The sequence below is a fragment of the Poecilia reticulata genome, chromosome 23 (genome assembly GCF_904066995.2).
Source record: "Poecilia reticulata chromosome 23, P_reticulata-male-v2, whole genome shotgun sequence".
NCBI classification, from domain to species: domain Eukaryota; kingdom Metazoa; phylum Chordata; class Actinopteri; order Cyprinodontiformes; family Poeciliidae; genus Poecilia; species Poecilia reticulata.
The window spans coordinates 19,648,914-19,671,178 of record NC_088852.1 but is presented as its reverse complement, the minus strand read 5'-3'; the positions used below and the strand labels follow the sequence as shown (position 1 = coordinate 19,671,178).

The window sequence follows — 22,265 nt, the reverse complement described above, 5'->3', positions numbered from 1 at the left end:
TAGTTGTCAGGTCTCCAAAATACCTGGCCAAATCATCCGATCTTTGGAGTAGACAGTGCGATGTACTGGTATTAATCCAATAATATGGGACACATGAGGCAAGGCAGAACCCAAGCCGCAGTTCTCTCGTTGGAGTCCCCACCACTCCCAATCCAGGCACGATGGTAGTCCTCGTACCAGGCCCGGAGGACAAGCTTCGCTGTTTGAAGGTGTCAGGACTGGGGCAGTGATATTCCATGCGGCATGGAAGGTGTTGCTGGTTGCCAAAGGCACATCGCGGGGAGGACATTGTCTTCACCCATTCGGTACCATTAAGGCTATCAAATATGCTTGGGCCACACACTCATCGATCTGTGCAAACTGATCCTTAGGGCATTTAGGAGATCATCTGGAGTTGGAAGAGGTTGTGTGCGCATGTCAGCAAAGTGCGGTCCTTTAACCCAGCAGGGAGCGAACAGCTCCCTCTGGAAGTCTCCTATAAGTATACTGGTCTCTGGCTATGCCAGTCCAGGGTAATGAGTCGTTCAACCAAGGCTCAATTTCCGTTGCACGGTTCTGGCACGGACCCATGAAAATGACAGTCTTCCTTCAGGGCCAAAACTATGTGATTTTGTCCAGTGCAGCTAACGTATTTGTCCCACAGGCACGCATTTAGGATAGTGAACTGATTTCTATAACATTCTTGCTGGTCGTTCTAATACATGAATTTTCTAGCTCCCTGTTGAATCAACAAGGCTGTAATATTTTGCCAGACGGGCCGTCCAGGCCGCCCTGTTGGTTGTATCCGAGTATCGTTATCCGCAGTCTGGTTCCCATACAAGGTCGTAGTGTCAATTTCGCCCTCTTCACAATTCAGGTGATAATCTCCCCAGAACTCCCTTCGTGGGAGCCAAGTCCTGCAGCCTGAGGACCTATGTGGGGCCGAATAAATCACCTCGGTGTCCCAGTATCCTTGGGACGGTGCCAGCGCTAGGGGTCAGCAGGCCCTGTTGCAATGCCATTCTGGCATGCCGTGGTCTGGATGGATCCAGTTGCATCGGGCCGTCTGTCGCTCTTTCTGATGCATGATCCTTACCCAGCAAATTACTCCATCTTTGAGGAGGCTGTAGCTGTAGACCTCCCAGGTGCGGTTTAGGAGGTCATCGATCATGGAGTCATTTAGATTATAAGCTCTGCTTTCCACATATTTCTTTCCGTTTTCCTTCTTGAATAATCGACTTTGGTTCTGAACAGAAGACTCGTTGTCCCATGGCACAAAAATAGAGGTGGTAGTGGTATTCCAACAATTGAAGGTAAAGTACTTGGAGCGACCATAGGTAACTTTTGTATGTGTAAGGTGCCATGGCCCAACTCCTATGAAGTATAGGATGGCAATGAGGATAGTAGCAGTAACTAGTAGCGCAAGAAGCGTAAGCAAAGCTTTTAGGCAAAGCGGTATGTTCTTTCTCGTAGTCGTTTTCCGTAGCAAGGGTCGTTCAGGGGGTCTGGTTCGTCGTCTGGGGTGTTATCCGATCTGTAAGGTCATCCAGCGAACTGGCTCCTGTCTCCACCTGCCTTAAGCGGGTTACGTCCATTTTGGGTTCTTCAAAGTGTGGGTCAATGGTATTCTGGGATCCGCTGCACCTGGTCTAGCGCCGATCTTTGCTAAGGCCTTAGGGCTCCACCGAGAGACAGTGGTTGTAGCAGCTCGTCTGATGGCTCGTCCTTGTAGTAGCGAGCTATATACCGGAGAAGGGTAGGGTAACTTAGGTTCCAACCCCCTCCACACCCATTTCCATAGGAATACTCTCCAGCAGTCCGGTCGGGGAAGGGGGCCTTGAGCCGAACCTTGCTTGAGCACTTGATCTTGCCAGGCTTCACTCGAGTAGCCTATAGGTGCTGGTACTGAAAGGTACGTACACAACGACTGTCCATGTAGTGTCAGCCGTGTGCGATACCCCCAGGGCGGTGGAACGGAGATCCTCTGGTGGGGTGGATTGGGATAGACTCGGTCCAATTCCAACTTTAGTGGGAGCCTGGTGTTATTGAAAACGTAGTCCTCGGGGTCTCTCTCCATTTTCACCACTGTTCTGGCCATACCTGATGATGTAGTCCAGATGACCACGTCACTTATCGATATCTCACAGTACTGGCCCTGTAGGGGCTCCAGATAATGGGGCCCCCAGCGAATCCGTATCTCTTTCCCTCCTAGGGTCAGGTATACTGCATTAAAAATCCAAGGGAGCCGTTGTGGGCAGGTCGGCGTGCCCCCCGCATGACTGATTGCATCGAATGACATCTTCCCTTTCCAAATCGGGTATTCCACGGGGAAAAAGTAAAACGGATCGTGCCATGGCCGTGGCGTTGCCTCCTCGCTTCTCCTTACTTCCTTCGCCTCCTGCCAGTCAGTGGGTCGAAGATAGATGAGGTGGTTAAGGAAATAGGCCTCCGAGAGCGGGTAGGACACGGTGAAGTCCTCACGAGGGGTGTCTAACAAGATGGAACCATTCGGGAGCTTCAAAAAGGGTCCTCTGTCCGAGAGTCCAGACCAGACTTCTGTACCCACTTTAAATAATTTACTTATAAAATATTTCTTCCCATTTCGATATTTATCTTTTCGCTGATTTGTAGACTTGACGACCTGACCCCCTTCTGCCGGTGTATCCATCAGTTTTAATTTTTCTTCCTTCGTGCAAAAGTGGAGGAGAGCAAGCGCCGCTTCCGAGTCTCCTTTTTGGCTTCTCCGGCTCAGTACAGGACACGGTGGGGTAGACTTGGTCGTCCGGGACCACGGTGATTGTTGCTCCCACCGAATAGACTCCTTTGTATGGGATTGTGAGCATCTGCACTGACAGTTGAACCGAACGGGTGGTGTCAGGATCAGAGGGCGTCCTCACTCTATGGGCCACGCCTCCTGGGACCTGCAGGACCCCGTCACGAAAGTTGTATTCTGCTGTTACAAGGAAAAGGGCCGACTTCTCCTTGGGTCTTGCTGCGTTGCTGCCCCATCCATCCAGCTCAGTGGTGCAATAGTACAGATCTGACGTTCGTATCTCGCCCTCTCTTGGCACATCCGGCAAATCCAGTATCGGGATAGTGCAGTCGTTGATGGTTTCCAAAATCAGATGTGCCCAGGTAGTCAGCTCCCAGGGGCCCGTCCAGCCTCCATTTACAGCTTGTGCTATGGCGTCGTCCGGGAGCCAACTCAATTCCTCTACAGAATTGGGGCCTGTCTGGGGCCGCAACACTCGGAAAATTACTGGGGAATACGAGGTATTCACTGGTGGGAAGGACAGGCCTGCTCGCGCGGGATCATAGGGCCACGCGGCGTGGACAGACTCCCAAAGAAAGTCATGCGGCCCTTCTGCCTTTCTCCAGATCCAGTCTTCTCTGACCGAGGGTCCCTCTGGGGTGTTAGGGGGAGCCGAAGGTCCCGGGGACCAATATGCTGAGGGTATGGGGCTCCCATAAGTAGGTTGGGCCCCCACGCAAGGTTGGAAGAATCTTAGGGAGCTGTAGTATCTTCTCACCTGCCAGCCATCGGCCTGTCCCGCTGCCGTCACCTCGTTCCTGCGGATTTGTTCCTCGCAAGTCGTACAGTAGATCAGTTTTCCTCTGTCCCACTGGCAGTGGCACCTTTTTGGTTCTTCCTCTCGCCATCCCCATTGATTTATCACCAGGGTCCGTGGCAGGTATCCTATTCGGCAATTTCCACAGAACGTAATGCTTATAACCGAAACCGGGGAGACGGGGAGGCTTCGCAGCCCGTCTGCCGTCGACTCCTGCCGCCAGGGTTTGTCGCGGCCTGGTCCTTCCCAGGTGAGGGGGAGCTGGAGGACTGTTAGGCATACTGGGCAACGGTCTTTGGTGCTACTCCACTTCAGCATTTCAGGTTCGCTTGACAGGACTCCATTTTTGGCCCAATCCAATTTCTTCAGGGCTCGTCCTGCCCAGATCCCTGAAGTTGTTCTCCTAATTACAACCATCCCTCTCACGGTGGCCAGTCCGAGATAGGGTGGAACGATACATGATGCACTGGCCATTTCACCGGCTTCTATTTCTCTCTAGTCAGGAACTGGCTTGAGCTGCTCAACTCCTTGGATCCCCCGTTTCTCCAGCAATACTGTATTCCTGTCCAGTACTTGCTTAACGGTGTCTCTTGTTTCAAACTTATGTTTCACTGTTGCGTTCACAGGTTGTTCTCTTGCTTTGATCCACACCCACTGTCCCACTCTGAATGAGACTTTGGGCGTCAGCTTCTCCTTTTTATCGCTTTGTGGCAAACGGTCGTTGGTTGAGTTCCATAGATGGGGCGGGCCTATCGACTCTGTTCCTGTTGTTCAGGGCCCGCCCTATTTCCACTGCCACGGTGCTCCAGCTGCTGTCGTTAGCATTTTTAGCTATCCAGCCTTTGACTAATCCAATGGTCTGCTCCACCACCCCGTTGGCTTGAGGGGTGTAAGGGGGTGAATAAACCCTTATCACTCCATACTTCTGGCACCATTGGTCAACCTGCGCATTACGGAAATGAGTTCCATTGTCCGTACGTAGCTCCTTTGGGATTCCCAGGACGCTGCACACTTGTTCCAGCATGCTGACAACACTGTTGCCATTCGCCTTCCTGGCTGCTTTTACAGTTACAAATCCCGACATTGAGTCCACAAGCACTAAAAGGTACTTCTCACCTTTTCTTCCTGTTATCCCCAGGGGGCCTGCTACATCCATGCAGACTGAACCCCAGGGGATCGTGCTTTTGATGGTCAATCCTTCCAACCGCTGCCCTCGGCGGCCTGCGTTGTATTGTCCACACACCTCACAGCCCCGTAGCATGCGTTGGACTTGTTTCACTGGGATCCAAAGCTCATGCTCATCCAGCTCCTTACGGGTAGGCTGTACGCCTGCATGTCCAAGGGCTTCATGCACGCTCCGCACGACCTCATCCACGTACTCTTCTGGGACCTCCCGTCCTCTGGGAGTATTGTCCCACTTCTCGGCTCCGACAAAGACAATTTTTCTCTGTTGGACATAACAGTCCACTTCACCATTTCCATGCCAATGAGCTCCCTCATGCGTGTGGGCTCGTTGGTGCTCCACTTGGAGCTCCAGTTGCATCTTTAGTTCAGCAATCTTCTTCCATAAGTCTCTATGGGCCACCGGCTTGCCCTTAGCTGTTTCAAAACCATTTTCTTCCCAAATGCCTAGGTCCTCTCTCAGGGCCTGAGCACAGTAGTAACTGTCCGTCACTAACCTGGCGCTCTTAATTTTCCTTTTGGTCAACTCCAGTAATCCTTCCAACACTGCGGTGACTTCTCCGACTTGGGCACTGCCGGGGGCTTTCCCTTTCTGTCTGTACCTCTCTGTACCGTCTTGTTTCAGGATGAACCCCCAGTAGGCCACGTGGTCCGACCCTTTCTTCGATCCATCGGTGTAGAGTGTCCACTCTGGCTGCCCCGATGTCTCAGACACCTCTTGCGGTCGCTTTTTGTTCGGGGGCTGTGCTGGCCCGATTTCAAGCTCTGGGTCCAGCAAGATGTCTTCCCATCTTCCCCATCGGGTGTTTGTTGCTTTAGTACTCTCGACGGTGCCTTTGCGTAGGTATTTGTGAACTTGGCTCTGTGTGATGACTTTGATCGGTTGCCCCTGTGCTAGATCTTTTAGCACACTCCAGTATCGAGCCAGTACCGCTAGTTCTTTCTCTTCCTGTGGATACTTTTTCTCAACCGAAGTCAGGGTATAACTCCACAGGGTAACCAGGCCTCCGTTCTCGTTACTCACTTTGATCATAGCATCGTCGTTTTCACAGCTGATTTCTGCCACCATTCGTTCCGACAAACTCCTCGGTTCCAGTCTCACGGCAGCTTGGATTGCTTTTCTTAATTCCTCCAGATCTTGTTGGTTGGCTGCTGTCCAAACCCATTGTTTCTGCCCTGCTTCTTCGTCCTCCACTTTTTTCCTCAGGCAGTTATACAATGGTCTGGCATACTTCTGGTAATTGGGTACATGATCCCTGACATAGTTACATAGTCCCAGTATCTTCTGCAGATCATTCTCTGACTGAGGGGGCTGAATGTCCATCAATTTGTCCCTGTACCCGTCTGAGAGTCCCAAGTCAGACGTGACTTGGAACCCCAAGTAATTCACTTGGAATTGTCCGAACTGGCTTCTTGAGGTTCAGTTTTAGGCCTGCCTTGGTGAGGTTCTCGATCACAGTCCGTAACCTCACCAAGTGTTCTTCTTCGGTGTCATCGGCAATAAAAACATCATCTATGTACACAGTTGCCCCCACGTCTCCCAGTACTTCCATCACGGCTGACTGAAAAACGTTCTGTGAATTTTTATAGCCTTGGGGTAATCTCTGCCAAACATAGCTCTTGCCTTTGTGGGTAAATGCTGTCTTACCCTGGGACTGCCTCGCGAGGCGGAGAGAGAAAAATCCATTAGCCAGATCGATGCAGGACTTGAATTTCTTAACCCGCAGTGTCTTCAAGGTGCCTTGTGGGTTGATCAGGCTGGCTCTATTCGCCACCGTTCTCCGATTCAGAGCCTTAAAGTTGATTACTGGCCTCCAACCCCCTCCTGCCGATTCGGGTTTCTTTACCGCTTGAATGGGGCTGTTTGTGATTGGGTTGAGTTCCTCTCTGATGATCCCCAGGGAACTCAGCTCCTTCACTATTTTGTCCATTTCTTCGACTGCTCCTGGATTCAAGGGGTACTGTCGAACGGGAGGGTGCACCCCACCTTCAATCTGGTGCACGAACCTTTGGCCCAAATCTCCGCAATCGTTCTTGAATCTGGCTACCTCCGCCGAGGCGATGATCTTAAGCAACTCCTCTCTCCCAGCCGGGGAGAAGTCACTCTCTTCGATTTTCTGCTCTGTCACCGCCGGTATATCCACTGGCTTGTACCAGCCTTGGGTTTCTGGTCCCGTCTGCGTTGGGCCGATTTTCACCAATCTGGCTTTTAGACTTGTCAACCGTCGTTCGAGAGCACGATGATTGCACTTCTTCTTACTTATTTCTTCCAAGTCTCTGACGGTGAGGAGGTTGTATGGACCTTTGATCCATACCACTCCTTTCCAGGTCCCATATGGCATTTTCTCTATTTTTCCGTTGGCAAATTGAACTTTTAGGTGTCCTGTTGTTTTTAGGTCTTTGCGGGTCATCGACACCTCTGCTCCGGTGTCCACTAGGTAGGGTACTCCTTCCACCTTCGTGTAGATCTCGTCTCCCTCCCAGTAGGCATTCTCTAGCGTGACCCACGATCTGGACGTCATTACTGTGGCGGCCCTCCGGTCCCGTTCTCACGGGCGACACGGAGAGCCGTTTTCTGCTCAGGGCTTAATTTTCTGTATTCCTCATCCGGGAGGTAGGGGCCTCCTCTCGGCTGGCGCGGGGGTGCTGGCTGGCTGCTTGATCTCCCCTGCGGTCCTGGTGTTCTTGGCTGAAACGTCCTGTTCTGGAAGTTGGGCGGTGTCCTGCCCTGGTAATTGGGTGGCGGTCCGCCCTGGAAGTTGGGTGATGGTCTTCCTTGGAAGTTAGAGGGTGGCTTCACATTGGCTTTGCTGGTCGGTTTCACTGGTTGACTCAACTCCTTTTTCCTCCTCTCCTCGTAGAACTGCTGCTCCAGGTCGAATCCTTTCACAGCTACATCCATCTGGGCGGTTGTGGTGCCCTTAACCGGCATTTTCACAAACGCTATTTCTCCCCGTCGTCCTTTCGTCACGTTGCGCAGTACTTTCACATACCTGGCCGGAGGGATGGTGTGCTTGAGTGTGGGCCAGAGGGGCTCCAACCGACTCCCTTTGTCGAGCCGCCCTCTGGCTCTTTTTATTTGAGAGTCTTCGTCATCCGCATCCTCCAGCACCAACCGCTCGTAATTACTCTGGGCAGATTCTGATCCCACCATCGGATCCGCAGTCACACTAGTCAGCCACAGCTTCTTAGCTCCCTCATGGGTTGTGGTAGACAATACTGTTGGCCAGACGTCCTTCAAATATTCTTCGTTGCTTCCGTCCCCGTTCTTTCTTCTGATCACCAGTCTGAGGTTCTTGAGCTCAGCATAAGCGTCCTGGCCGGCACCAGGAGCAACTGGTGGAGCTGGCTCCCTCCCAGGAGCCACAGGGCTCCATTGTGATGGCCCTGCTGAAGCTTCTGGTGGCTCTTCCTCGTCGGCGGACACCTCATCCAGCTTCTGCTGAGTTTCCCGGGAATGCTTGAAGGCGGCCTTCTTTAGGCGCCTCAACATTACGTCGTGCATGATTCCAATGTAGTTCATCCTAAAGTTGGAAGTCAGGGGTGGATACGCCGTCAGAGTAGAACGGGAGGGCGCCATCAGGATATTGGCCCACTCACCCATGGTCGCCTCGACCCCGAGTATAACTCGGTCCTCTAGGCGGCTGGACCATTCTGATGGTACCTGGTAGTTGGTTTGGCCGACCTCCGGTACATACGCCTGTCTCCCATCTTTAGCTCGAACCGGGCCCCAGGTTATGTCTCTCGCCAGTCTTTCGGAGGTTCTTTCGATGTCATACGCCTCCACTTCCTTCTTCTTTCCCCGGTGTTGGCCCGTTCGGAGTGGTTTGTAGTTAGCCAGGGGGAGTCTTGGGTCGGAGAAAGCGCTCTCATGATCGCTTTCTTCCCCCTCCTCCGCACGGTCTTCGTCCCCCTGTTATCCTTGCTCTTCTCCTGAGTCGCTGACGTCACTGTACTGCGACTGTCGAAGGGGTGTACCCCAGGGGGCATTCAACGGCTGAATCTTTGCTGGTTTCGTAAATCCGTCTTCAACATCCACCTGCGGTTCCTTCTTTGGTCGGTCCACATCCTGGTTTTTCTGTCCCTCGTCTTCTGTTTCAATCGAGAGCTTCTGGACGTATTTTGCTACCCTGCCCACCGGTTCGACTGGGTACGTTCTCAATCTTACTTTTGCCGACTTAATAACCTTGGCTGGGCCAATCGGAATGTTGTCTGGCAGGTCACCCTCCTGGATCCCCTGGAGGTGGTTGTTGGTTTCTGGAGGTTGGCGTTCGGTGCGGTACTGTCTCTCCGTTTCCGCCGCCTTCCGTACGCCTTGCTCGGTCTGGAGTTGATGTAGGTGGGGGTCGATTACTAACACCACCTCACGGAAAGTGAAAAGGTGGCTATTAGTGTTGGCTATGGACACTACCCCTCTCTCTGCGACCGACTGAGCGGTGTCTCCTCGCAGATCCGGTGACCTCTGCCCTTGCACGCTCACCACAACCCTTCTCATGTCTCGGTTGTGGGCGGTCACAAGTCCCCGCTCCAAGCCGTGCCACATCTTCTTCCGGTAATCTTCGAGGTTGTCTCCTTTCTTATAAGCGTCAATCGGGACCAGGATAACCTCCCCGTAGGTCAGGTTGTAGCCATTCACTGTGACTACATCCCTCTCAATCAACTTAGTGCCCGTGGCTCTCAGTAGGTGTAGGTTTTTCTGGTATTCATCCCCTGCCTGGATTTTAAGATCCGACCTAACCTTTCGGTTGTGGACTTTGTATTTCTTATCGGTGAATACGATCAGTCCATCGCCTTCAATGTCCCAAGGTTCTCCGATGAGCCGATACACCTTGAGCCCAGTCTGCAGTCTGATTCTGATACTTCCAGTGGGCAGCGGGGGCAGTTCTCGGGGCATTTTCCGGGTGTTCGATTTCCGAGTTTTTTTCTTGGGGCTATAAGTCCCTCTTTTGTCCTTGTCCGTGTTGCTCTCCTCGTCGTCCGAGCTGTTCCCCGATGGCAGCTGCGGAGGAGCTGGTGCCTTTCTCTCCGTGCTGTGGGCCTGCGGCAGGGGCTTGCTTTTCGGGTCACCCCAGAAGGACCATTCCTTTACCGCCTTCGCCCACTGCCCCTTTTCAAGAGTCCAGACCGGTGTTCCGCTAGGGGCTCCCTGGTCTGACGGCCCAGGGGGTTTGTCCTGAAGTTCTCCGTCGTTGTCCTCCGTCAGATCTATCAGGGGCGGGTCCGGCTGGGGTGACGGGCCTCGGCTGGTTCGTTGGGATGGGACTTCCGCCACCTCCGAGTCCGCAGGGTCCCGTGCTTGGTACTCTTCTCTCTTTGTCTTGTATAATCCAATTTTCTGCAGGACTTCATCGTACTCGGCGTATTGGGCCGTTTTTCGGGCTGAAGGTTCCACCAGGATCCCATCTATGCCGGCAGCTAACGTCGCCATCTTCACTATGCCGTCGTCCCTCTCAGACGGGCTGTACATTATCCGTAGTTGGCCGTCAGGCCACTCTTCCAGGAGGTCGGCGAACCACCCCAGCCATTCTTTAACTTCCGTCCTTTTGACGACCTTCGCCGGGCACCGGGTGATCACCAGCCGGTGATTGTCCTTAAGCTGGGGGCAGAAGTAGCTCTGTCGATGCTCCAATGTTGTTTCCATCAGGATCCGCGACCCCCTTGGGTCTCCAGTATGATGGGCCTGGCCGAGCATCCGCTGGCATGGTGTCGTCCAGGTGTCGTACCCGTCGCCCAACAGCATCAGCATCACTGGAAGTTGCCGTAGCACAGTTTGGGTGAGGCGAAGCTGTTCTTCCCTCTCGGTCCTTGCGGCGCTGGTCTCCAGCTCCATGTCAGATGTTGGTGGGAGCCCTGATGCTTCAGTTGCAGCATCCATGACTGTCTTTGTCTCCGAGTCGCCTATCCCTAAAAAGCCTCTCAGGGTACCGTAGAGCAGGGATGGGTCTAGGCTAGGTTGGCTACTGGCTTCCCTTCTAGATGCGATCGTTCATCCTCCGCGGAAGCTTTTCCCCCGCCTGCACGCTGTACAGTTACTGCAAGGGTCGCGACTGATAAGCCTCATTAGTCGCTCCCAACTCTATTTCCTAAGAGCTGGTCTCCCAAGTGAGCTATTCAGACCCTCTCGTCTGTTTTTACTGACTTGGTCAAAATAGGGCCCTCCTACTCATTAGGGTGGGGCCCACCCAGGGACGCCATGTCTGTTATTACCCAATAGCAAGTCCCGCCTACTCCTCACAACTCTTCGGACTCACTACTGCCCAGTTCTCTGTCCAACAGGTCCGGAAAATCCCCAGAAACTCGGGTCTTACCCTAGAGATAGTTTGTGGAGAATTATCTGTTTAAACTGGGGTCGGAAAGGACTCGTCTAGCTCTGACTACCTTCGATCCAGAAGTTACAACCCTTTTCAGTTGAGAAGCAATCAGCTGAGTAGCCCTCACAGCTGCATAACCCCTACAACCACTCCTGTTAACGGTAGCTCCTCTCCTAAAATAACGGCACTTGTTAACGGCTAGATTAAGTTTAGTGACTTAGATTTAAGTCCCAGGGTCATTATTTTAACACTCACCAGAGGAAAACACAAAGCCACCCTGTCTCTAGAATCATGTATGTAAGCTTTACCATAATTAGAAGAACCAACAATCATTAAGACTGACACAATTAAACTCACTGTTCACAATCCTCATTGGAATTTTACAATATAGTTTTATTAAGCAAGCATTAGCAGGGGCATATGACAACAGGTTAGATTCCCAAAGATTATAAAAGAGGCAAAAATTATAATAAAATCACTAAAATTAATCGCATCCTATCCTTATTCTTATCCCTAACCTGTATCACTAAATTCACTGAGCGAGGTTTTTGGGGGAAGCTGGTCAACTCATACCCGATGGTTCTTGGTCTCGGCAGCTGTAATCTTTAGATGTCCTTGGTCAGAGTCTTTGTCCAGCCGGAGCAAAGTCCTCTTTACTGAGGAGAAGCGGAGAGAAGACTCACGCTGTCCTTTGAACGTGCAGACTCTGTCTTTGTAGGACCTCTGTCTCTTATCCAAGTCAGCTGCTACTGGGTTGAGAGCGTTGGGTAGAGGCAGAGGAGTCGGTCGGATCTGGAACCGGAGTTGGTGGCCGGTGGAACTTGTCCCTTCTTATCGGCGTGAAGTCTTTGAGCTTTTTCCTCGGTCCCGGGTGTGGTCCTCCGCTGGTCTTTAGCCTGCTTCCCTTGTTGACTCCTCTTCTGCGCCGGGGACGAAGAACACTCTTTTTCCCTCGTACATCAGTATTTATGCCCTGTGTTTTCATGGAACCAGCCCATCGCATTATGTCATTACCTGATGTCATGCAAGGCAGGGCTGCCTGCGGAAAGCACCGGGCCCTTCCTCAAGCCTCTAATGACTCATTCCTGCCTCCTCGCTTCATCGGGGCATTTCCCTTTTTTTCCGTTGACCATCTGTTTCTAATTCTGCCCCACCCTTGCTTCTCGCTCACTCATTTGATGACTCATATCCTTTGGTTCCTCGCCTTTCGCTCAGTGAGGAGTGTTTGCTTTTTCCTTACCTCAGTCTTCATGATTTTAGTAATAAATGATAACCATACATAGTCATGTTAATCGTTGTTAACTCAAAAGTATAACCTTCAGTTTTCCATAATGTAATAAAATCAACTGATTAAAAGAGTACAGAGTATAAATTATTATAACATTCACTTGATTAAAAGTACAGAATACATGTTTTGATCATACATTACAGACATTTCTTCATTGGCATGTGTATTATCACTTTATAATCACTTTTTACTTATAATCATATGCAGGGTATACTGTTAATTCTCAGGCCTTTATTCCGTTTTTTGCGTGTACCTGGACAGATCTCACATACTTATACCAGATTTCATGACAACTGAAATGCTATGACATTGAATAAAAAAAAAACATTCTGTCCTTGGTGAAATATTTATCACATTTCCTCTAAAGTGTACCTACTTTTTATTGCGCTAATTTTCATAAGCATGTTGTTTGTAAGAATTTTATGTACTGATAGTTTGTAACATTCTCTAACAGTACAATGGCAATGTACTCTTGAAAAATGTAAATATATTGAATACACAAAGTAATTTTTTCTCAATCGCAAAGTGTGTTGTATTTGATCCTTCTGTAAACTGGTAGCCTAATATGTTTGCAGAACTCTAGTGCTGTGTTTTTCAACCACTGTTCCGCGGCACACTAGTGTGCCGTGAGTGATCGTCAGGTGTGCCGTGGAAATTATTCAATTTCACCTACGACACCGTATTTTTCGGACTATAAGCTGCTACTTTTTTCCTAAGCATTGAACCATGTGGATTGTAGCCCGGTGCATCTTTTCTGTGGATTTTTCTTCAACCACCAGGGGGCTCTCTAGCAGGAAGTGAATCATTAGATGTCAAAATTGGAAATCAAAGAAGAATGGCTAATTTTCATTTAGAACAAGCACATGCTAGCAGCAGGCACGATGGAGAAATGTTTTCAAACTCGTATGATGCAGCTTTTAAGTTGAGGGCTGTCGATCTGGCACTACAGGAGGGAAATAGAGCCGCTGCACTTAAACTCGGTGTGAACAAAACCATGGTTCGGCTTTGGAGACGGAGTGCTGCATCCTTAATATATCCAGCAGATTTATTAGGACGCATCCCTATGTTGGGTCCTTATAGAAAACCGAGTAATTCATGTAATTTTCTTACCACTACATGGCAGTAGGTACAGAGCATTTTACATTAAAATGAGAATTAGTGATGCATGAATGTTACAGGTAATAGTGAGAGCATTGTATCTAGCAAGACTGTGATGACAGTGATGGAAAAGACAGTGAAGATCAGCAGTAGTTGGAAAGAGCATGAGTCCATTTCCTACAACATATTTGTGTGAAGTGAGCTTCCCAAGCCTGGCTACTATAACAACTAAAAACGGAGAGACTAAGAGCTGTTGAGGAAGAGCTTTGTCAATTTCTGCCAGGAAATCAGCTGTTTTCATCCAAACATGCACAGGTTTCACACTAGATGGGTAAAATATACAGATATTGACATTTTGTACATGCAACTCTTCATATTGTGACAGTAAATATGAAGTGAAATCTTTCCCAAATATTATTGCTTCTTTCAGAATAATAATTATTTTCTGTATTCCGACTATAAGAATGCTGGTGGATTAGTTTGAAGTTTTCAACTTCTTTAAATTTAACACCACAGTGTTGTGGCACTGTTCAGGTGTATTTTTGAAGTGCACATGTTAAGTGCAATTTGAAATGTAAGAAATGTAAAATGTGTTAAAATTACATTTTTGTGTTTACGTGATTCCTATTCAAGACACTTTGGTAAGAATGACTATATATGTAATATAGGTGGCTACAGAGTATCTTTGTTACCAGTTTTGGTTGGTGGTGTGCCTCAAGATTTTTTCAATTAAAACAATGTACCTTGGCTCAAAAAAGGTTGAAAAACACTGGTATAGTGTGTAGTGAAGCATGTAAGGTACAAAGTAGCAAAGCAGAATCAAAAGACATTGATAAGCAGTGATGACATAACGATTAAAATTACTTTTCGAAGTAACTATAGGTACTGCGAAAAGTAACTAATCAGATTACTGACTACTCCTTGAAAAAGTAGCTTAGTTAGATTACTGATTACTTGATTTTGAAAGTAACTAAGTTACATTAAAGTAACTTTTTTAGTTACTTTCAGCAGCTGCTAACAACAACACTCTGCCACCTGTGAAAATTACATTGATCTTTTCCATCTCTTAATTGCAAGTTATTTTATAATGGTAACATCAACAATGTGTCTCCACTTATAAGATTGAACTGAAGGGGAGATTGTTTAATTATTACAACAGTACAAAAATAACTTTAGTAATTTGTCCATGTTTTTGTGTGTTCCACTATTGTCTGGAAAACTAATTATAGGATTTTATCCCCCTTCCCCAGCCTCCAGGTTGTGTGTTACAGCCCTGCATTTGTTGTCACAGCTCAGCGCACAGAGTTCCTTCTGCGGCTCCACAATTTTGATGGCTGCTGCACAGATTTGTGACACTTATCTTAATATAAATAATTATAAGGGCATTTAGTTGCACAACTTTACGGACATGTTCATTTGTGGCTGTTTTCACGTTTATAGTTCATAGTAGTCCTGATGTTTGCAGTTCTTTTGCAGCGCAACACAAAGCTCGACGTCATTCACAGCGAATACATTAACTTAGCATTAACAAAGACACAGCGGGACGGATCATCCAAGAAATGATGGACTAAAACTAACTGGATGTCAGACAAATTATGTCTGTTTATTCCCAAGCCCAAAAACCGACTCATTAAATCTGCAAGCGACTTTATAAAAAAACAAGCCGAAAGCTGCATATAATCAGACTTAGCAAGCGAAACTCAAAATAGTTCATTTTCATGCACAAAATGCGCATCTCCTCCATTGTTTACATTTCTGTCGCTGCCGACACTGTTGCATTAAACTGTGGTCGCTCCCCAAGATGCGTAGAGGAAATAAAATTAAATTACAAAAGATAATAGTAACGCACAGTAACGGAAAGTGATTTCGATAAGTAACTGTAGTCTGACTACTGGATTTGAAATAGTAAGGCGTTAATTACTTGTTACTGAAAAAATTGGTCCGACATCAAAGCGTTACTAAGTAACGCATTACTGACTAATCAAGCACTTTTGTATTACATGAAAAGTGTTATAATTAAAGTACACTAAGAATACTTTTGTTTGTTCCAAAAAAGCATGCGATAGTACACTTAGTACACTTTAAATTGTGATTTTCTATAATGTAATTACAATAAAAATGCATTGTTGTTCCAAAATAACATGTTTCAAGTAAAATAATCCTTAACAAACTTGAAGTATACTGATAATTAGTCTGGCTTCAAGTATGCTAAGATTTAATATACATAGCATATATTTTTCACAAGGGTTCATATGATCTGCAGAAACTTAACAGCACATCTGTAGTTAAGTGCTGCCTCATTTAATCTCAGCTTCAACTGGCCAAACTCTGAAAGTGTGTGAGGTTCTCTCTTTATCTGCAGTATTTGGTGTAAACAACTATTAACTGTAGGAATTCCTTTCTGCTTGTGTCCCACCTCAGACCTGCGGCGAATGACAGCTGGTTTCATGGGCATGGCAGTGGCCATCATTCTGTTTGGCTGGATCATTGGCTTGCTCGGCTGTTGTTGGGATAGAGGACTCATGCAATATGTGGCTGGCCTGCTCTTCCTCATGGGAGGTGAGTGTAGAACAAAGTATTAGTTCAAGTTAACTAATACTTTAACTTCAGTTAAAGTATACATAGTATTTATATAAATATAAATACTTTAACTTCAGTCCCTAGCAAAGGTGGTGCCAGGCCATTGTTTTAACTAGACTAAAACACATTCTCATTTTTTTATTAGATTATTTCAATTCATGGTAAATTGATAGTTGTGGTTAGCATTAGCCTGACTGTAGCAATTACTAAAGATTAAACTTAAACTTGTTTACATGGACATAAGTAATAGGAATCAGCAGTTGATCAGAATAAAAATGCAAACAGCCCAATTGGAATATTATGGGCTGATTAAGGTCCATCAGAATGAAGATGTAATCCAAACAAGAGGGTTGTTTTATGCCAATTGATAATCTGATCTATGTGTGGAACAGGTGATCTGATCACCTGTACTCATCATATCTTTCTGACTGTGGAAAGCTGACATGACAGAGCATGCATCAGCCATGCCAACACAACACATGCATAACTTTAAAAACAATTAGCAACATCCTGTAACTGTTTTTAAATGTGTTTTAACAGCATACCCCAAGATCAATGAGACAACCAATCTCAAGTGAGCAAATCAATGCTGTTAAATTTTATTGTCAAGTGGGAGATTTTTTTAGTGATTACTTACTCTATATTAGTCACATAATTTTAGTGATTTTTTTTTTTAAATGCCTTGTTAGAATATAAAACAAAACACCGCCCCACACCTCAAAATTTTATGTGCAACAAGATATGTTACAAGGGCAAACGTGTGATTTCAATAGAACTTTACTAACTTGAAAATTCTGCTGAAACGGCATCCAGTTTTAATTTTTTACTGGAAAATGTAAAGTTTATATTGTGTTAATTTTTGTCTGAACAGAAATGAAGTATAAACATTATAGTGAGAGTGCAAACGCCCCAAGAAACAATGTATTGTGCAGAAATGTGTCCCATTTATAGCATGGGCAGCCAGTTGAAGCTGCACACTCAGCTATGATCAATCTTGGATTAAGGCTGTGCCCTAGAGTTTTATAATGAATAAGTATTTAAAAGCCAATTATGTTTCTTGGTAGTAAAAACAAAAAAATATGCTTAGTCTCTCTGCAGGAGCCAAATCACAGCTAAGCAACACACAGGGCCACAGCCAGCCCAAATTCAGGATCTATTTCTTCATCTGCTTTAGCTAAGAGTCCAAATAATAGCTGATATAAGAGCTGATAATTAAAATAATGTATCAACAAATATATGTCAACAACATTTTAATATAGCATGCTAATTTCCATAGCATGTCATTTTATCTTGTCTCAACTTTTGTGCATCATTAAATCTACTTGGCATTTATACCACAAAAATCTGTGGATATGAACAGAGCCATCAAAGACAAAGAGTTAAGCAATTCTTCCCGTACAGCTGGTTTATCTGCTTGTACTTTTGAAAATGAGCTATAAATGTGTGGGGTTTTTTCCACACATATCATTTTGATTTGATTGTTTACTTTTCTTTACTTTTCATTGTGTGGAACTATGGGCATTTGCAGATAGAAGAAGAAAAGGGTTGTGAAGAATAATAAGATCAGCAAAAGGAAACAAAAATTATCAATCTTTCCCTTTCCTGACCTACTTATTCTTTTTTATCCTCCTCTCCCTTCACTACTATACTATGAATCTTTTTTTTCCTAGTAGTCCAAATCCCATTTGGGAATGAGCTGAAAATCTGGCCAATCAGATCAATCAGTGCAATTACTGCCCTCTATTGAGCTAAATGCCAATCTATGCCGACTTCAAATCAGACTGACCTAGCTGGTGTAGAATTGGAATTATCAGTTCTACACCAGTTGAATAGAATAGAAATTAATTGAATAGAACTGCACCAAAGGAACTAATGTAAAGACGCCAAACATGTTTGAACGCAGGTCAACCCGGGGCCAGGCCCTGCAGTACTAAAGAACCTTAAGATGATCAAACCTGTCCTTTAAAAACTCAAAATGTGAGGAGACATTGATTATTAATCAATAACTGTGCTGAACATCAACTTTTGTTTTACTTCTGTTGTTACAGGAACTTTCTGCATTATCTCCCTCTGTACCTGTGTTGCTGGCATTAACTTTGAGCTTTCCCGTTACCCGCGGTACCTGTACGGCCTTCCTGACGACATTGGCCATGGCTATGGATGGTCTATGTTTTGCGCCTGGGGAGGTCTTGGCCTTACCCTCATTGCTGGTTTCTTCTGCACCCTGGCTCCCTCTGTTCAGCCAATACCCAGAACCACCTGTCCCAAAGCCCGGCAAGAGAACGGCACAGTCTGCTAAAGCTGAAAACAGTGAACAGACCAGCTACAACAATTGATTAAAAAAAATAGACAAACTGTCAAATCATGTCATCTGCCTACTTATCTACAATCAGTTCTGGATTCAGAGTTTTTAAATTGTGTGTGTGTTTGAAATGGATATCTTGATAATCTGCTATCTCGATCATACAATGAGAAACTCAAGATCTTAGAAGAAATATTAAACAAATAATCCTGTCTTTTGTTATTGTGGGACAGATGTGTAAATTGACCTTGGATAGGAAAATATTCCAAGGATTTAAGGAGGATTCAAGAAGAAAGTAACGGACTGATGCGTGGAACTTGTCACCTGAAGTTGGGCTGTAACTGTGAAAGTGGACAGTAACAATTTGACGAAGATGTGTTCTCTGTACTTGCAGTTGGATTCTTTAGAATTCTCACAGGAATCGGATTGAGACAGTCCAGGGTTATCAGCTGAGTAAACCTTTCTGTGCACCATGCAAAAGTTACATGTAACAAATGAGCAGGATTAAGATACAAACTGCTGTTAATTATTGTCTGGAATATTCCAAAAAAGTAACAGGAAACAAGAATTTTCATATTGGATTTCTTTTATTCTGTATAGATGCATTCCTTTCCATGCAATGATCTTACATGCCATTAAGCATTTTGAACATACAATTTTTTTTTAATTTTATATTGATTCCCTCATACTGTAAACAAACAGCAGTTTACTGTCACAGCAAATATCTTCTGTGCTTTTTTTTCATGAGTATGTATGAGTATGAACATGTTAGCAAGAAGGTGATTTTACGGTCTATACAAACAATCTTTTTATTTAATAAAAAGTACATACATAGATTATGTAAAAAATCAATTTATTTTAATCTGAGTTACTGATAAATCAATTTAAAAGGGAGCATATTCACATTAATATTGTGCTGCCCCCAGAAGGAGTGAAAAAGCATGTAGGTTTTTTTTTTAACTCATGCTTTGGTGTTGATTTCTTAGACAACTGTCCACAATTTCCTCTCTCTATTTTGTTCCATATCACAAGAAAGCAAAAATGTATCCAGCTGATGTATTCTAGACCCAGAAGATCAATGTCATGTATCAGTAAAATCTTTACTCACCTTAGTCACCATCAATGATTTACACAGATTTGTCTGTGGACAGTGGTATAAACATTAGGACTGATGAGAGCTTGTTCAAATACAGTCACTGGTTTTATACAATATGTTGTCTTAGAAAGCACAAAGCAGCAGCCAGTCCCTACTGACACCAGTAATGTCAGTAAGGCCTTTTTTTCCACTGGCAGCTCTACTGTGTGGCTCGACTTGGCTCAACTCTACATGGTTTAGGTGGTTTTCCATTACAACAGTTCTAACAGTGAAACTATCATAGTTGGGTGGCACCAGAGTTTGAAAAGTATTGTGACATGATCTTGTACAAACACCTGCAGGTGTTGAAGCCGTGGATGGTATTGGGGTAGAAGCAGTAGAGCTTGGACAGTCCAAATTAAGGGAAGTGGAGACATACCTCTCATAGAAAGAGATTCTGGAAACACAAAGCATACATGAGGTGTAAATGCAATATATGTAAGAGACAGAGAATAATCCAAGCACAGCATACTGTTAGCATTGATGGCAAATTAGTATTGTCTTAATGCAAGACACAACACCATAAGTTTCAGAATATTCTTGTTTGTTCAAAGTAAGCTCAGCACTGAGGAACAAGTTGCATACAAGACTCTTTAAGTCATAAAACCATCATCCATTATGGAATACAGTAACGATGTGCTCAAATTCAATCAACTCTACCTGTTACTGGTTGGTGCCTGTAAATGGTGTCTGTTCCGTTGAACCACTGCGGCCGTTGTGGTCCTTGTTGGTCCAGTAATCGCTTTACAGGGTTCTAATCATCTTGCTGTTCACTGGTACCTGTAGGCAGCCATCAACAGAGTCACACTTGTCACCGCAAATCAACAAGCCAGTTAAATGTGATTTACATAATGAAAACATAACACAATAAATATGACAAAAAAAGAACATTATATTACATTACAATCAGTAACAGACAATCTTCTGATGCTGCCTTCTCAGCCTGAGTTGGTACATTTGGAACCCCTGCAAAGTGGATCCTAAAAATGGGACAGGTATCACATAACTACTGGAGATACCTTTGCAATCGAGTAAAATCGAGTTGAGCCATACTGAGTAGATGCCAGCGGAAAAGGGCAATATGGATAATCTCATATGTGCATTCCATGTGCTCCAGAAAGCAAAACTTGAAAACTGATCAATGTTTTGGAATAGTAAATATTTGAAACATAATTTATTGAGTGTTGGATTACTTAAAATTCTATTTGGAATTGGTGTAGTTCCCTGTAAGGTTTTCATGTGTAATAAATAAATTTGGGTAAGCAATTTAAACACCAAAACTTCTATTGCCCCTCAGATTTTTTTCTTTAGTTTTTCTTTTCCCATTACAAAGTAAATGTAAATCATAAATGAATTTCAAATCTGACTGGTATTAAGGAGGAAGCACCTAAGAGCATGGGCATCACAATATTTTGTGATCAAGTCCTACAATAGACTTACAAAAAAACCATCCCTTTTGATTTGGTTTGAGATATTCTATTTTATTCGACCTCGCGTCTAAAGTATTTATATTCTACAGGTGCAATTTGACTTTGTTTACATATGTAAACAGGAAGCAGAACACACTTCACAGATTAAATTGTAAATTAAAAGTCCCATGTTCAGACATTAATTATGATGTTCATAAAAACCTGCTATAACCTTTTTTTGCTGTCATAGATGCCATCAAGGCCTTTTCCAAGATGCCATCTACAAGGCCTCCTAGTCAACATATCGTCATCAGAAATGATCTAAAAAATCAATTCTCTTAAAAAAAATAAAAACAGCATTTACTGTTTGCATCCTGATCACTTGAACATTTGTGTGTCTTAACTTGTTGGATTGTTGTATCAATGTCTGTGTTCCCCTATCTTAAAAAGTATTTTTTGTTTATTTTTAAGGATTCATTGAATAAAAGACCCAAGATTTAAAATCTGGACTGACTCATTACTAAAATCTACAAGGGCGGTTTAATGATGAGATGGCTCAAGAGCCATCTATTGAAACACAAAATAAAATAGTGCTTCAGTTCAGTCATATTCTAGATTAAAATAAAGTAGAATTGTATTCAGTTCACAGTACCAGTTGTCTTTGTGGGTTTACGGGGAAGAGATCTCACAGCAGAATGTTTCAGGAAGTACATGAATTGTCATGATGTTGGTTGTTGAACCAAATAAAGAGAAGCGGAAGCAGCAGCTGAGTTCTTTGATGATTTAATTATGAACGGTTCAAATAATGATGGGCACTTACAAAAATTCAAAATCCAAGGTTGCAACAAATATAAATCCAAAACAACTTCAAACCAGGAGACACAAGGAGAAAACAGGGAAGTGAACACGAGGATCTAATGAGGAATGGAAGTGAATGAGAGGCTAAAATACTAGGAGGTAGAGAGCCAGACAAAACCAAGGCTGATTAGCTTAACTGATTGCAGGTGAGAGTGATGAGCAGGAGCGAAGCTGAGGGGCGGGGAGAAAATGGCACAGAGAAACGAAAGTTACTACTGTAACTACGGTTCTATGAATCCTGGATGACCGCCAGAGGCAGTGCTTCAAGCACTGAATGATCATTCTTGTGCATGCGCAGATCAAGTGCTAATGACAACAAAGTCACCTGTGACCTGCCGGGGACCAACGTGACTCTATATAGTCACGTGGCACCCGGCGTTCAATCCCTCAACTTTCTAGCAAGAAGCAAGGATTCCGAGGGACCAAGCACTATGGCGGCCATCCAGGATTCACAGAACTCTAGTTACAGTAGTACATTTTGTTCTTGGAGTCCTTAGAGGGGGTAGTGGGGAGTGCCCCTCGTGGGGACGTTGCTCTGCTGGGGGACTTCAACG

The 22,265-nt window shown here is 45.3% G+C and overlaps 1 protein-coding gene across 2 annotated transcripts in view; it reads left to right on the top strand.

The window, feature by feature from the left end:
* tmem178bb (transmembrane protein 178Bb) overlaps positions 1 to 21,356 on the top strand; it is an 85,827-nt gene extending 64,471 nt beyond the window's left edge. For both annotated transcript variants that reach the window (XM_008401204.3, XM_008401205.3), the window contains exons 4-5: positions 15,849 to 15,986; positions 18,056 to 21,356. In XM_008401204.3, coding sequence (XP_008399426.1) covers positions 15,849 to 15,986; positions 18,056 to 18,306 — 389 coding nt within the window. In that variant the 3' untranslated portion in view covers positions 18,307 to 21,356. The remainder of the gene's footprint in view (positions 1 to 15,848; positions 15,987 to 18,055) is intronic.
* Positions 21,357 to 22,265: the final 909 nt, after the last annotated feature.